Source organism: Antedon mediterranea, chromosome 9, assembly GCF_964355755.1.
Source record: "Antedon mediterranea chromosome 9, ecAntMedi1.1, whole genome shotgun sequence".
NCBI lineage: Eukaryota > Metazoa > Echinodermata > Crinoidea > Comatulida > Antedonidae > Antedon > Antedon mediterranea.
The window spans coordinates 3,730,246-3,745,423 of record NC_092678.1 but is presented as its reverse complement, the minus strand read 5'-3'; the positions used below and the strand labels follow the sequence as shown (position 1 = coordinate 3,745,423).

The following is a 15,178-nucleotide window of genomic DNA, read 5'->3' as shown; positions in this document are numbered from 1 at the left end:
ACACGTCATTTCTGCTTCATTTTTGTGTGGCCGTGGCTCAAAATTAACACACACATTTTTTACTATCATACACAGGTTTATATACAATTCTTATCATTTGGAAGCATTTCTTAATCTTTGTATTGTAACACACTTCATTCACAAATATGATAGGTAAAAAATTAACAATGACTGTGTTGAATAAACGCTCTGTTATGCTTCCTACCTCCCACATCAACTTACTCTATCTATTTTTAAATAGCACTGATTGTCTTATCTATTGATCAATGATATAAATTTAGTTTGATTTATATAACAGAGGGACTTCTCCGTTTCACTCTTCTTGGAATGTTTTGATATAACCTGGACTCTTATTCAAATTTGTCATATAATAATGCTTTTTGTAATATATAAATCAAAATACATTTTTCTTCATTAACATATTAATATTTTTTAAGTTATTCCTCTATGGGGACAAACGTTTTAGAATATGTTAATTAGTGGATCGATTCAAAGTCTTAAAAAGCATTTCCCAGGTACTCTGTTTGGGGACTCAAGTTTCCGAGTCATCTCCAACTGACTTTCCCAACTGATCCAAATTAAATAATTGTGTTAATAATAATAATAAATTTATTAACTTTAGCAAGCGATTGTATCTATTTATAAATTGACCCTGTCGCGCTGGGTCTAATTTAGTGTCACATGGTTTTGAATGGGGGCGAATAAAATACATGCGAGTATGATTCGACAAATTAAAAAAAAAGTTTATTCTTAATATAATTATTGAAAACCTGTAAAACAAGATTACCTTATAAATTCAAATTCCCTAGTTATCATCTTTTTATCTGATTGTTCAAATCCAGAAAAAAACTATATTTCTAATGCAATTATTTAATTCCTGTGAAAAAAGCTTAACTTTAATTTCAAAAGTTTGATAAATAATTTTCCTAATGTATGTCATCAGATAATTGTAATGTATTAATTGAATATTGTATATTCATAGATGTCATTTCTTGTGGGAAATAAATTGCTAATGGAAAAATCTCGTGCTTACATTTCAAATGGTACGAATCAAGGAGATGCAGACGGATAAATTCAATAAAAAGGTTTCTTACATCTTCATCGCATTCCCGATCTACACACACACCACAATTTATATCACAGAATAACATACACATCCACAATAAAATACAATGTTATACTAGAAATGAATGCTTTACTGTATATCTTTATCCCACTAAAATGGTCTTTCACATCTGTTCCGGCACGGTTCCGGTCTAGCAAATCGAACGTCAATGTTTTGTTTTTAAGGCGCTCCATGCAGCTATGCGCCAATCAATATACGCATGAAAACGAAACATTGACGTTTGATTGGATTTTCCGACGCTGGACCAGAACCGTACCGGAACAGGTGTGAAAGACCCTTTAGACCGGTGATGTCTAAGCCTTCCAATACCCAGTATTGGAAGGCCCATTAGAGGAGTGCTAACCAGGAGCCTTTGCCCTATGTATTACACCACGGTCTTAGATCCACCTTAATGACTAAGTTATCGTTATTAAGATTTAAAATGTGTATAGCTGGATTCCATACCATACAGTATTTCATTAGTAAAATACCTATTTTATATGCAATCTTTCAAACAAATGAACATGAAATTGCACATTCATATAAACAAAACAAAAACAATAGTTTTTTGCTGAGTTGTCCACTTTCTTGGATTTCATTCCAGTTTAATTGAACGCAATTGTTTAAAGAACTTTCTGTTTTGCATCCAGGTATAGTGACATATTGTTTAAATTATTTTCCCAGACAGAAGTATTAATTTAATATTTTCGTTAGCATGATTTGTTCAATGTCAGGATCGCCCCATTGCGCTTTATTGTCATGTTGATTGAAAATGGTAACAATCGTATAACGTGCGACCTTCTAGTGTCTATCTGGGGAATATGATTAGGGACATTTATACATGCTTGTTCTGTCTAGAAAGAAAGTTTTGAGAATTCTCCAGGTATTGTCAGAGTGGGTGTAGGGGGCAGTCCAAAGCAACTACAATTTTTCTGCAATAGTATTTTTATTTTATATAGACACTTTCTGGTTCCTAATTCTACAATTTTGAATTCATAGTGTCCAGTTTTTGATTAATCAATGATAATGACAAACTAATAATGATGCAAGTATAATAAATATTTTATTTATTTATTTGTACAAATCGATATTCTGAAAAGGATATCAGAGACAAACTGCCATTTTTATAGTCCTCTCGAGATCTGTGCTAGTGCACCAGTGACTCATTTTGTCACTTGTTTAAAATTTAAGAATTGGCTAGTGCCGCAATATAATTTTTCCAAAAATTTAACTAAAACAATTGTAGACAAAAGATAAAGGGGGAATATATAATATTTAATCAATTAATTCATAATTATTGAATTTGAATACTGTACCTGTCTAGTCAACTGAAGAACATTAAGATCGGTTTAGTTAAAACATTTGGAACGGGGGGAGATCTAGTGAGTCATGTCTTGGCCACCACTAAGAGGTTACACAGCAGACTATGACGTAAGTGTACATTGGTCATTGTCTACACCAGTACCTCAACTGGTTAGTCATCTTGGTCAGTCCGTCCACCTCAAGTTATATAAAGGAATATAATAATTAATAACTTCCAGTTGCTGACGTCAAAAATTTAAATTGTTAGATGACATTTAGATATTGGTATTAAGACTTATTGTAAGTGTATACTGTAATGTACGGTAATTTTTAGTACATACGTAGGCTTGACAGTTAGTCTAAGTACTTGAATTTCTTTCAATTAAATAATATCAAGTTGGAATTATTTATTCAACACCCTTCCATATCTTTAAAGTTTTAGATTTTAGAAATATATGTTTTAAATAAAGGACAAAATTATAGTACCATGAGTACAGGTTGATGTTTTACAGTTTTTCGATAATCCCATTTAGTGAGAGTTTACTTTCTACAACAAAAGTTTAAGAGAAATATTAAAAGAAAAATTTGCAATCTTTAAAACCAATTAGAAAACAATTATATAAATACCTCTAAGTGCGAACAACTGGAATTCAATATTTTTTCGGTCTCAGGTGTGCTTTTATTTTTGTAATTGTTCGTAGTCATCGGATTTTTTCCAGACAGAACAGGAAAGATAATTTTTCTTGCATAAAAACTTCCATTTATGGCGTTTTTTTAGATAGATATTTCGACAATTGTTGGTCCCTGGGAGTTCTTACTTTCGATTTCAAATGAAGTTTTCATTATTTGTGTTTTCGTATAGGTCTATTAACAAAAGCTGTTTTCATTTTCCACCAGTAACAATTATGTTTAATAATAATAATAATTTGATGTCTTTTATCGATGTCAGCAGATATTTACTATGTGACAATAAAATATGTCCATTTCTTTTGGTTTTTATTATTCTTGTTAAAACAGTTTCCAGAAACCAAAATTTCAATATTGGTTCTGTCATCCTTTTATGCTTAAACAAAAGTAGCACTTTTTATTCTGTGCATAATTTGAAGGTGGTTAACATTGTATTTGTTTGTGCCCAGCCCCATGGACGAACAACCATGAGATGATCTGGACCTCCATGGATAAACCATCCATAAACCATGCATCATGGCTCTGGCGTGATAATCTTCCAAATTCCGATACTTGGATTATAGCAATTATGCACCACATGCAGTTTAAATTCCACTGGCGCTCAAACATATGTTCTTCAGCAGGTAGATTTTAAGTTCAGTTCAGCCCTGCTCTGGAATGCTTAAAACGTTGAAAGTATAACTTAAATCAACATAAAATCTATTTTAAAATGCCTCACAAGGATAATTGTTCTTGAGTTTAAATATTTTAGCTTTACTTTTTTTTAATTATTATTATTGTTATAATATTTGTAATTACTGTTTTAATGATATGATAGTTCTGTATAAGGGTTAAACTTGTTTTCCATATTTTTATGATATTATATCCCTTCTCATTTCTGATGGATCATTTTTGCTACTTTAGGATTGATTAATAATCCTTTTTTTTATATTATTTCTTTTGTTTGTTAAAGTTAAGACATTAAGCTGCTTGGAAAACACATTGAGTGCCAGTTGTGCGCTTTCAATTGTCACACTTTTTTCTCATCGCCCTCTCGAGGCAAAATCTTGGCACGCTTTTTTGCTAAATCATGTTCCACCCTCCCTTACGTTAATTGGTAGTGTGAAATAGATCGTGACTCGGAAAACAATTTTATGTAATTTAAAGTATCATATTATTTAATATGGTAAATGTCCATCTTAGTTTACAACACAGGATGTGTGTGTAAGAACTGCTTTTTGTTTAAACTTAAACCTCAAAAGCAAAAAAAAAAAAACGCTTCCATGTATAACATTTGCGACTTGTCTAACATTTGAAGCTGTAGGATTTTTAGATATAATTATTATTAATTTAGTAAACTTATTAAATCTTTACAATTCAACTTTCTAAAATGTTTTTGAGGATGTAGGGGCTTTTAAACACAATTAGATGAGGAATATGAAATTAATTAATTTGGTTCTCCAAGCATAGATATAAACTATATATATTGTTGTTTACGATGATAATGTGGATGATTTTATGAAATAGAAAAAATGCAATTGTTAGAAATGTTATAGGCCAAGGAAGATAGATGCAGCAGTCGCGGGTAAAGGGGGGTTTGGATTTAATTGCTCTAATGCCTCCATATGCACACTTCATAATAGCATAATACTTGCATGTTTTTAAACTTAATTAAACTTTAACTTATTAGGGCCTACATCTTTCACAAATACCTATTATGTGCTAACAGCTATGTTTATATTATGTAGGGCTATACCCCCTAAGTTTGTGCAAATGTACTTATGGTGTGGTATGCGACAGGAATACAAAAGAATGCTAAGTATGAAAATACCCCAGTCACACCTTGTTAACTAAACTGTCAATTTATCCTCAATGTGAACTTGTCAAGTGGGTCTTCAGAACGCAAACATACATATTAAAGTATCTCACTGCTTTCCAGTTAAATTGATATCGATTCAAAATATATTTTATTTTAACTTAAATATTTACCAATTTAAATTTTATGTCCCATAATTTCCAATCAACCGTTTCACAAATAATTTAAGCATGATGAAATAATTTGCACATGTTACAGCTCCTTTAATGATCATTTGTATCATGCATGTCGTATACATGTGACAGCCGCTTTAATAATCATTTGTATTAGACATGTCGATAATGATTTCTGTCTAATTTTTGAGTGACAAGAACACAGGAGGAGTTCTGTGTTTCTCAACTCATTATTATGTCAATCATTTGGGAATGTTGCATAGTTTAATTTCAGTCATTTTTTGTGAGGAATACTAGTTTTGACGTGCAGTAGATAGATGGTTAACACAGGTCTATTGCGTTGAGTTTGTAATACAGCAATTGTATTTACGGTCAGTAATATTTGGTCATATTTTCTGCAAATGATGATGCTCTGTTATATCTTGATGATATTGAATTCTCGTTGGACTGCTGTCATGTATCACAAACAGAATACTCTACTGCACTTTGTTTTAGGTTTATCCAGGCTTCAATGTTGTACTTAATTATTATTCAATAACATGCTTCTTGATGAAATATCAAGAGAGTTTTTAAATGTCCAGTTAGATATCCATCATCTCTTATCTCTCATTCAACACAAAAACATAAGTCATTTTAATAGTACTTCTGCGAATTCAGATTAGACAATTTGAAAGTACACAAAATACAAAGTATAATCTTTTTATTATTTATTTCATCTCAGTCATATAACATTAAAGATTTCATTTGCTTAATAAAATAATTATCTTTTAAGTACATCAAATATTTATAAATACATCTTCGTTCATAAGTCAAAAGCTGTTCTTTAAATAAATATATATATACCAAAACATTGTAACAATATGTTGTAGGAATTAATATAGTATTCAAAAAGCAAACCAATATTAAATGCATCAGTGCATTTGATTTTTAGGTAAAGTAATATTAAACAATAAAAGAATTACCTTATGTTGTTCAACAAATGAACAACTTTTCAAATACCATATTAAACACCCAAATTACAATCGCGTTCAATAATTTTAAGGAAGGGAAAAAGAATCGGCGCACAATTTTAAATATATAAATTAATCTATAACATATTTAAGGCATTATCTTATCAGTAAACAGCAATAATATATATCTTATATATACGTCCATTTTTATTTACATATACATTATAATACACGGAATACTTAGTTTTACTTAGTTAAAGAGGCTATAGTCCTATGTGGATATGTAACAATATAGATAAATATGTATATCTTCATTTAGCAATTAACATTGTCAATCTAAACCATCTAACTGTGTAATATTTTTATTAAAAAAATATACAATTTATATTTCTACAAACATATTTTTTCTCTTATCTATTCTAAGGCACTTTTGGTGATCTGTATTGGTAACAAAGCAAATGGGTAAATTTGTGGCAAATGTTTAAAATTTCGAGAATTTCTTATTCATGATCTAAATTTAGCAACAGGTTTAGAGTCTAACCGCAAAAGAATATTCTTAGACGTCATTTCGCTGTCATGAGGGTAAACATAACAGTGTAGACATTCCCTAACAATTCATTCATACCAGTCTACATTCCAGACAGTTAGTAGTTAACCCCTTCAGTTTGTAACCCACTGTTCACAACAAGCTTGTAAGCATTCCGCAGAAAAAAAACCCATCTAAAATTGTTACAATTCCACACAGTAGCCTCAATTGCAGGATAAATAAACTCCCTTTTCGTTTCAAAATATATTGCACATTATTTTTAAGTTAACCCTTTAAAAAACAAGAGCCTAACTCTTTCAAAGTAAGGGCTTAACCCTTTCAAAAATAAAGGAAAGGCCAGCCACTGTAAAAATTTAGATTTTTTTACAAAAAAAACATTTTCTGTTTTTTAGAATTAATCTTGGAGCAATTCTTACATTATACATTTTTTGTTTGTTTTGGTCCAATATTGATTCTATTATACTTTCCTTTAACAATAAAGGAAAGATCCTTTTCACATATTTGTGCTAGGCTGGTTGTTACAGGTTTGTCTCTTCATCAACAGCTGCAAAAAATGGGTAGGAAATGGCTACTCTGGAAAGAGTGAGCTGGTACAAGCCATTTTGGTACCCTGAGAAATGCTCAAAAACTTCGGTCAAATTGTTCTATTTAAAACTTGCCTCGTCTTTGCTTCTTCTTCTGGTCTTTTCGTGCCTTCACACACTGTTTGTAATTTTTATTCTTCATCCAACCACAGCTACCATCAACTTGACGTACACATGCTGAAAAATTCTTTTCGCAATCGTTTTCTGGCCTGTTGAATGGTGGGTATCCGCAAATACGCTTCATTTTAGCTGGAACGCCAGGTGGAAAGAAAATATCACCAGTTTCAATCTGTAAAAATAATTAAAATAAAAAAATTTAGTGATGATGAAGTTATTTGCAAAATGAAACTAGTTACAGTTCCTTGATGAAGAAAGTGATAATTAGTACTTGTTTTATTTCATTGAAATTCCCTTTTCCTATTGTAATTTCCTTTCAGATTTGGATTCTTACATGCTTTTCTTTTCATGGCTGGTAAAGTTCAAATTTTTTCTATAAATAAACTAAATTGCTGAACTTGGCAAGTTAAAGGAAATTAAAAGAATCCTATACAGGTGATTGGAATCTTCTAAAGGGGACACAGTTTATAGATAAAATTAAAATAACTTTTGCATAGATTTGTACTTTACTTGTAGAATTTCAATACAATATTTAACAATGGACAATTGCTATTTTAACTTGTTGAATGTTTACTTACAGCACACTGTGTACAGTACTTCTTGTAGAATCTCTTTATTCCTTGTCGTTGACTTTTTGTCACATCTTCAAATTTCTCAATCCATGTATTACAAAGAGCAATCGTAAATTCCTTAGTGTCGTCATCTAGAACACCTGGAATAAAATAATAAACTATTAAGTATTGCTTTGGTAAAATGAATTTAACTATTGAAATTTATAGTTATATAATAGTGTATCATTACCAATTCATTTTCTAACAGTTAAATAGCAAGTAAACTTACCTCCAATAAGATATCTTTCTCCTTCTTTTAAATATGTGATGCCGCAGATACCAGAGCTTGCCGATGTCTCAATCTCAATCTTTGTTTTTCTTGTTGCATACTGCTCGCCTTTGTAAACTTTTTCAACGTAGGCTATGTACTTGATTTTGTGAGCTTCAGGAACGTACTCGTCCATTCCTCCCCAGATGTTGTCAAAGCTTGGGTAGAGGGCATCATCCGTTGGTTCAACGTAGTCAGGATCCTTGAATTTTGTCTTCTCGATAATTTTAACTTTAATTACTGGAATAAAATACAATTTCGTTTACTATATGGAAATTATCTAATAAAATTACCATGATGAAATTTCGATAATATCATAACAATTTACAATACAAATAGTACAGTATTTTAAAAGTTCATCAACATACAATTTTAACAAATAGTTAACATTATCTTAAAATTAATTTGAAAAACACTTGTTATGGATACATAGTTACCAAGTTAAAAAGTTAGAGCTAGAATCAGTTTAAAATAAATTATTAAATTAATAGCAAGAATTAATTAAATAATTTGCACTCACCATAATCAGATTCACAGAAACTTGTTTGTGGATGTTTTGGCATTCCACACTGACAGGCAAATAGTACCTGCAATTCCAACATAAAAACAAACAATGCTGCTAGACAAGAAATGATCCCAGAATTTGCCATGGTGCTTCTAGTAACTAGTCAACAGAATTATAAAAACTGCAAAAAGTTGTCGAAATATAACCAATATAAACAATAGTAACAATTGGTAGTAACTCTCCTCAATCGGTGTAGTATCGATCAGGTTTGATGAAGTTTCATTGACTGCTGGCTACTTTTATACACTCAGCTAGTTCCTTTCACTAAGCTCCGCCCACTTGTCACCTAAACACACTTCCGTCAGAAGAGTGACTGAAATTCCGAAGGGGGTGTTTCTGAATGATAGTCATCTACTTGTCTGCTTTAACTTGTGAACTTCCTGAAGGCTAAAATAAACCACCGTTTCGAAAACAGGATTCGAGAATTTCACTACTCTTTTTCGTCTATACTTTGTTGCAACCTGTCCCATGTTGGATTCTGTAACATTTTTGCGGTGCAATTGCGACTGGATATAGCCGAGTTAATTTGCTTTAGGCTGAATAGTATCAGACATTCAATCCCACCATTAGAAAATGAAATTATTATTAGTTATTTTATTGAGGTTTTGTGGTAAATTTCACAGTGGAATTTAATAAACTTTTATAGTTTCATAATAGAGATTAATATTTGTAATTATGTTTGATTTTAATTTTTTTCTAAATATAGACATGCATAAACGAATAATTTACTTGTTTTCATCTTAATAGATTTGCGGAAAAATTGTATATACAATACATGGTAGTAATGGTATAGCTTTAGAAAAGTGTTTGTAACAAATGCAAAATTACCTAAAAAATCCTACCGTCATCAAAACTAGGCGAGTTGCTTGTAGTTCCATCCCTTTTTTATCGAGCTCCTTAATTCTCTATTTCCACTGTGGCAGTGTTCCCCCTCCTTTTTCTGTGTTTTTTAGATGTTTACTGATTATATGTGCAATTGGACTTGAGGCCACAAGATATTATATTTGTGACATGTGACTGTTTTCATGAAATAAATTAATAATAATAATACTATAATTATGCAAATACTGCACTCATTACAACCACCATGGAAAGATAAATGACTGATGTGGATGTAAACTTCAGATTTGTTATTACTGTACATAATTTGTAGTTGTCAATGCTGTGTACCTATCTACAGTACATTACATGCTGCTGTCAGATATACCTGCATGCGAATAATTGGAATTCCTTAGTTTACTTGTGTAAAGTTGGCCAACCTTTGATAAAAAGCCTGCAGCTAATATTGGTATTATGTTCACTTCAATACAATAGAAAGATGTCCCTTTTTCATCAGACTCAAATTTCACCCACAGTTCCTTCGCACGCGAACCTAAAAGGTCTTTTCTGGTTATTTTTTCCCATTAAACAATTTGAAAGCCCTACAAAATTGTATTCTAATCACTTTATTGTTAAAATGAGTATTAACCGGTGAAATAACTTTTTCCCAAGGATTGTTTGTCTTATATTTTGTTTGTTACTGCATACAAATCTGTCTCTAGTCTGTTTAATTAGATAGATTACTAGATAGTAGATTTTTCTTTTTACACAGTAAAGATATACAATTCAACAAAAAAGTAATTCTCCAGTTAGTAAAAAAAAAAGATAGAAGTTTAAGTTTTCCCTTTTAATTTGTTATTGATGATTTATTGTACATGAGATCATGGAGGATATAACTCCACCATTAAGACTAAGCATAATTATTTTTTCATTTCCATTTTTGTAATCTTTCCATATGATATGTGTAATATTTCATCTATTCCATCACCGAATTCATGTACATGATTAATTTACCACTCTTTTATGTAGTTATATTTAAAATAAATACCTATTTATTAAATTTCATTTGTAAAATACTATTATTAGTAATATTAGCATGTTTAATTTGCTATTGCCTCATCCATAACAAGCCAGTACACTTACGTTGGTCAACTCCCAACGGATCAGTTCTCTCATGTTGATGATAAATGTAAAATTAAACTGCAATGACGTTTTATGTTACTTCATTCATAGGCTGCTAGTAACAACTTTCCTTCGGGAATAATCCACATTGTGAACATTGTCCCAGTTATTGCCCAGTTCAAATGTATGCTGTACAACATGTTTTTGTACTTCGGTTTGTTTCCATTTTACACACGAAAATACCAACTTTAATGAGAATTAAAAGCAGTTAGCAAATAAGTTTGCATTATTAACCAAGCTTTACACCATATAGTTTTTGTAGTGATTTTACCAATTGTCAGGCTTACTTTTATTAAGAATAACATTAACATTCCTCAAATTCCAGACACTGTGTAACTCTTGAGAATTACCTCAATTTTAAATCCTCTACTTTAGGTGTGAAAACCCTGGGCATAGCCTTTGAATTCTTTTGAAATTCCACAAATAGTTTATAGAGTAGACACACATTATTGTTGATTCCAATACCATGACGGGCTTGACATCATCTTTATAAATGTGTACCATCCACTCTTTTGTACTATGGAATATAAAAGGGCTTAGGAGGGTGGGTGTAACCAGGACATGACCTGGGCAGGTATTTCACATATTGCCCGCTTGACACCCATTTAAAACTTGAAAAATTAAACTTAAAATGATACCAGAAACGAATAACACTACACATAAAGGTACTAAATAATGTTCCTTTATTGAAAGTTTAAATTTCTAGAAATACCATATATATTCCATGTAATAAAAAACATGTTCTTTATATTTGTATGTTTTTTTAATGCAAGTTGAGTAAAGGAATTGCCTCTTCAAGAGAATTAAAATAACTTTGTATAATATTACTGTTACTGCATGCTTTTAGACCAAACTTTTTATTACAGTAATTCTTTCATCTCTCTTCATCATAACCTGTTGCACTCTTCTCTGTCATATTTCCTTATAAGGAACAGGGATGAAATTGCACTTCCTGTCCCAGTTGCCTGTTCTTTGACAAGTTTTAGCATTCCAGCCATTCCAGGGCTAGACATGTCAAAAACAGCAAATCCTTCTTAATCACTGAATTAATTACTTCCTATATTTAAAATGGCTCTTTAATGGTTATTTATTACAATACTGTAGTTTGTTTTTTCTACAATAATCTGTCAAAATAAGATTGTTTATTTGATTGATTAGGACTCTCTCTGATTGGTTCATTGGAATACTATAGTATAATCTCATTGGCTGTTAAAGCCCCATTCCCTACGTTTTTTAGATCTAATTTAAGATCATAAACTATATTTAATGTAAAAATAATACTACATGGTCCTATTGCGATAACTTTTTTCGTCTTTAAACGGTTAAAAATGTGAAAAATAAGTCGATTTTAATAATTATAGCGGCCCGCTATAAATCCCAAAATGCATTGCGCGCGGATTGATATTTTTGTTTTTCACCTGTAATTCGCCCACTTTTCGATCGATCGTGAGGCCAAAACAAATGGAAGACTCCTAACTTTTCAGCGAAAATACCGGGTTTTCCCCAATTTGTATCAACGGAGTCTGGCAAAAATAGAAAGACAATTAATGCAGCAACTATACAACGTCAGGCTAGGTATATAGCTCGCGTACGATGTTCGTACGTTACCAATGTTTACCAGCTAGGCCTACAAAACTAAGCCTAGCTAGGCTAGGCCTAAGACCGTCCACGAGAGGTCGATCGCCGCGAGCTACTTAGGTAGTGCATTGTTTCTCACTTTTTATCATAATTTACCATAAAACGTACATTTAAGACAAGAAATGACATGGTTTAATGTTTTTAAAGTGATATATATGTATAATTTTCCAAAAAACGTCCAAAATTGCAGGGAAGGGGTCTTTAACGAAAGTTTTTTAAGAAGTTACTTTTCTTTTTGGAAAGGAAACTTGTTCCTTATTGGTTGTTTACTTATTATTACACTACATTGTTTCTTATTGGCTAATTTTGTTTATTTAAAAATGTGCAACAGATTTGTTTAAAAATAATATTAAATAGTTCTAGTAGGCCTACATTTTTTTTTAATGTATAACTTTTTTGATGAATATAAGAAAAAGAAAAGTATTACATTTGTCAACTAAAGTTTGAGTAGAATGACTTTATAGGGTTATGAAATTATCAAAAAGCCTCAAAACTGTAAGTTTTATAGACGGGTTTATCCCATTTGTAGTAATTATTCTCATTATTAAATTTCCTAAAAATAATACTTTCCATGCTGAATTTCACATTAAACATTAAGTTTGTTTTCAATTTCAATCCACCTTTGTACTTTTAATAACATAATTAAAAGCAAATGGAATATTTATATTATTGTATTTTATAGTACTATATTTTCTAATTGCTAAGTTTTGGCACATTACCAAGATGAAAAGAAAACTAAACTGGAAAAGCCTAGAGAGACGGTTTACTTCTTTGTAGTATTTCAAAAATTAGATTTTATAATTTATTAATTTTATTAAATTTAGGTGTGTTTGAGGTGGGATTTCAACAGAACTTAAGTTTTGACATTTAGGGTAAAATCTTTGTTGTTTGTACGCCTTGTCTGAAACTCCCATAATTGACAGATTAGAAAAGAAATTAATTTGTAATAGTTTTATTCCTTAAGTTCAAAACCATGAACAATGCAAACAAATAGTTTTCTCATTAATTCGGAGCTCAGTTATATCATAGAGCACTTTCTTATTTACAAATGTTGCTACAAAAATTAGTAGTAGTAGTAGTAGTAGTATACATATATATATATATATAAATCCAAAGGCAAATTACTAAAAATAATGACAATGCTGTGGGTATCAGTGGCTGGATATCAATGGAGATACAACATAAAATGAGCAAAAATCTAAGTCAAAACGATAAAGAAAAACAACCAGAAAAATTAGCAAAGCTTTCGGGCAACACTAGCCCTTCATCAGTGCAAGTGAGAGTACTTAGACAAAGTAGATACTGATAGTATAAAAGCAGAGCACTATATTAGTTTATTTCTTCAATGTAATAAATAACTTATTTTCACAGGTCAATGCCTGGTGTTGGGTATTCATGGGAAGTGAAGGAATGACAGATTAATGGCTGACCTTAGTTGTATGATATTGTTTTGAAGTTTCTGTCACTTTTACAGGAAAAAAAGAGGAATGACCGGGTTTTTTTAACAATACCATTTCATATCACTCCTAGTTTTCCTTTTAATAAACAGTTTTAAGGTATGGGCAAATTTTGTTTAATGAACCTGATGGATTAAGGGTTAGGTAAATTTTATTTTCTTCAAATAACGGAATTGAATTAAGTGATAGGATTTATGTAACCAGTACTGCATAAAGTGTGGTTGAAGCTGAACTAATCTTAAAAAATGCATTACAAAATTTAACCAGTGGATTTATTTCTGAGTAACTTATATGGAAACAAGGCGAAGAATTGTGATATGGTAACAAATTAGAATTGATTGAGTAACCAGGGGAGGATCCAGGATTTTCTGTCTGCCAAAAATATCAAAAAGTAGTTTATAATTTCATTTCTACTGACAACAGCAGAGCCCGTACCCCAAGACTCTTGGCAAGAGCTTCACGGCCCTGAAACAACCCTTTTACACAAGTGTCTAGTGCCTTTTATGCCTCCTCCTTCCTTTGACACACTATATATCCACACCTATTATTACCCCACCTGCGTTTGTAGTTTTTCAATGATTCTTTGTCTAGACTTTACTTCTTAGAAAGAATAGTGAAAGGAAGTTGTAATATTGCTGTCTCAAGGTGTATATTATATCATAATCTTTATGATATCCCTCGACCAATCACGACCTTGAGTTTATTGCCCAAAATTCTTTGTCATGCTTTTTTTTCCAATTGTTTTGATCAACATAGATAATTCTTTTAATTTAATTGCTGATGTTTGTGTAATTAAATTTTTTGTTTATTTTGACTTTAGTTTTAAATGTTTTACTGTAGCATAATTGATCTTAGAAATCTTATGAAGAAAGATTCTTAAAAAAATTACCTGCCATATTATTTATTTTTAGAAATTTAAATCAAAACATCATTCAAGCTTGTGAACTGTCAATCAATTTTGTAATACTAAAAAAAACATTTACACATTAGGGCGTTTGCTGAAATAGTAAACAAAAATTAAATAAAAGATGCCACAAAGTATACTATTGACTATCAATATACGAATCTTTTGAATATGAAATCGATTCAGTATAATTGTTGTTATAGGTTTGTTAGTTCATTGTAATAATACCTTTGACAAATATAAACTCCACCAAGAATGTTATTTTGTTACAGTTCAGGGGTTTGCTTAATCTTTTGATTGGCTGTCCCATTGGAAATAAAGTATTGGAAAGCCAATGGGACTTGATCTTGGAGACAGTAACTAAGGTATCTTTGTTGAGTAAACAATTTAGGATATAGGTATGAAGACGAATTAAATTTTAAGCATTGAGCTTAAAAACATTTCTTTAACTTTTTTCTTATATCATTAGCTTGT

The 15,178-nt window shown here is 30.9% G+C and overlaps 2 protein-coding genes across 6 annotated transcripts in view; one reads left to right on the top strand and one right to left on the bottom strand.

The window, feature by feature from the left end:
• Positions 1–15,178, top strand: part of LOC140059305 (synapsin-like) — a 227,641-nt gene that overhangs the window by 146,283 nt on the left and 66,180 nt on the right. The gene's annotated exons all lie outside the window — the stretch shown is intronic.
• On the bottom strand, positions 5,783–8,925 carry LOC140059177 (tissue inhibitor of metalloproteinase-like). Its single transcript, XM_072105030.1, has 4 exons — positions 8,660–8,925; positions 8,101–8,379; positions 7,839–7,972; positions 5,783–7,432 (listed from the first exon to the last, which is right to left on the bottom strand). The coding sequence occupies exons 1-4, from the start codon at positions 8,787–8,789 to the stop codon at positions 7,208–7,210; spliced, it is 768 nt and encodes a 255-aa protein (XP_071961131.1). The 5' UTR covers positions 8,790–8,925; the 3' UTR covers positions 5,783–7,207.

Excerpts from the sequence above, each read along its gene's own strand:
- LOC140059177 (XM_072105030.1), bottom strand. The coding sequence starts at position 8,789 with ATGGCAAATTCTGGGATCATTTCTTGTCTAGCAGCATTGTTTGTTTTT. Across the intron at positions 7,973-8,100 it reads AGAAAGATATCTTATTGGAG|GTGTTCTAGATGACGACACT; the intron begins GTAAGTTTACTT and ends ATTTTATTCCAG. Across the intron at positions 7,433-7,838 it reads AGTACTGTACACAGTGTGCT|ATTGAAACTGGTGATATTTT; the intron begins GTAAGTAAACAT and ends TTATTTTTACAG.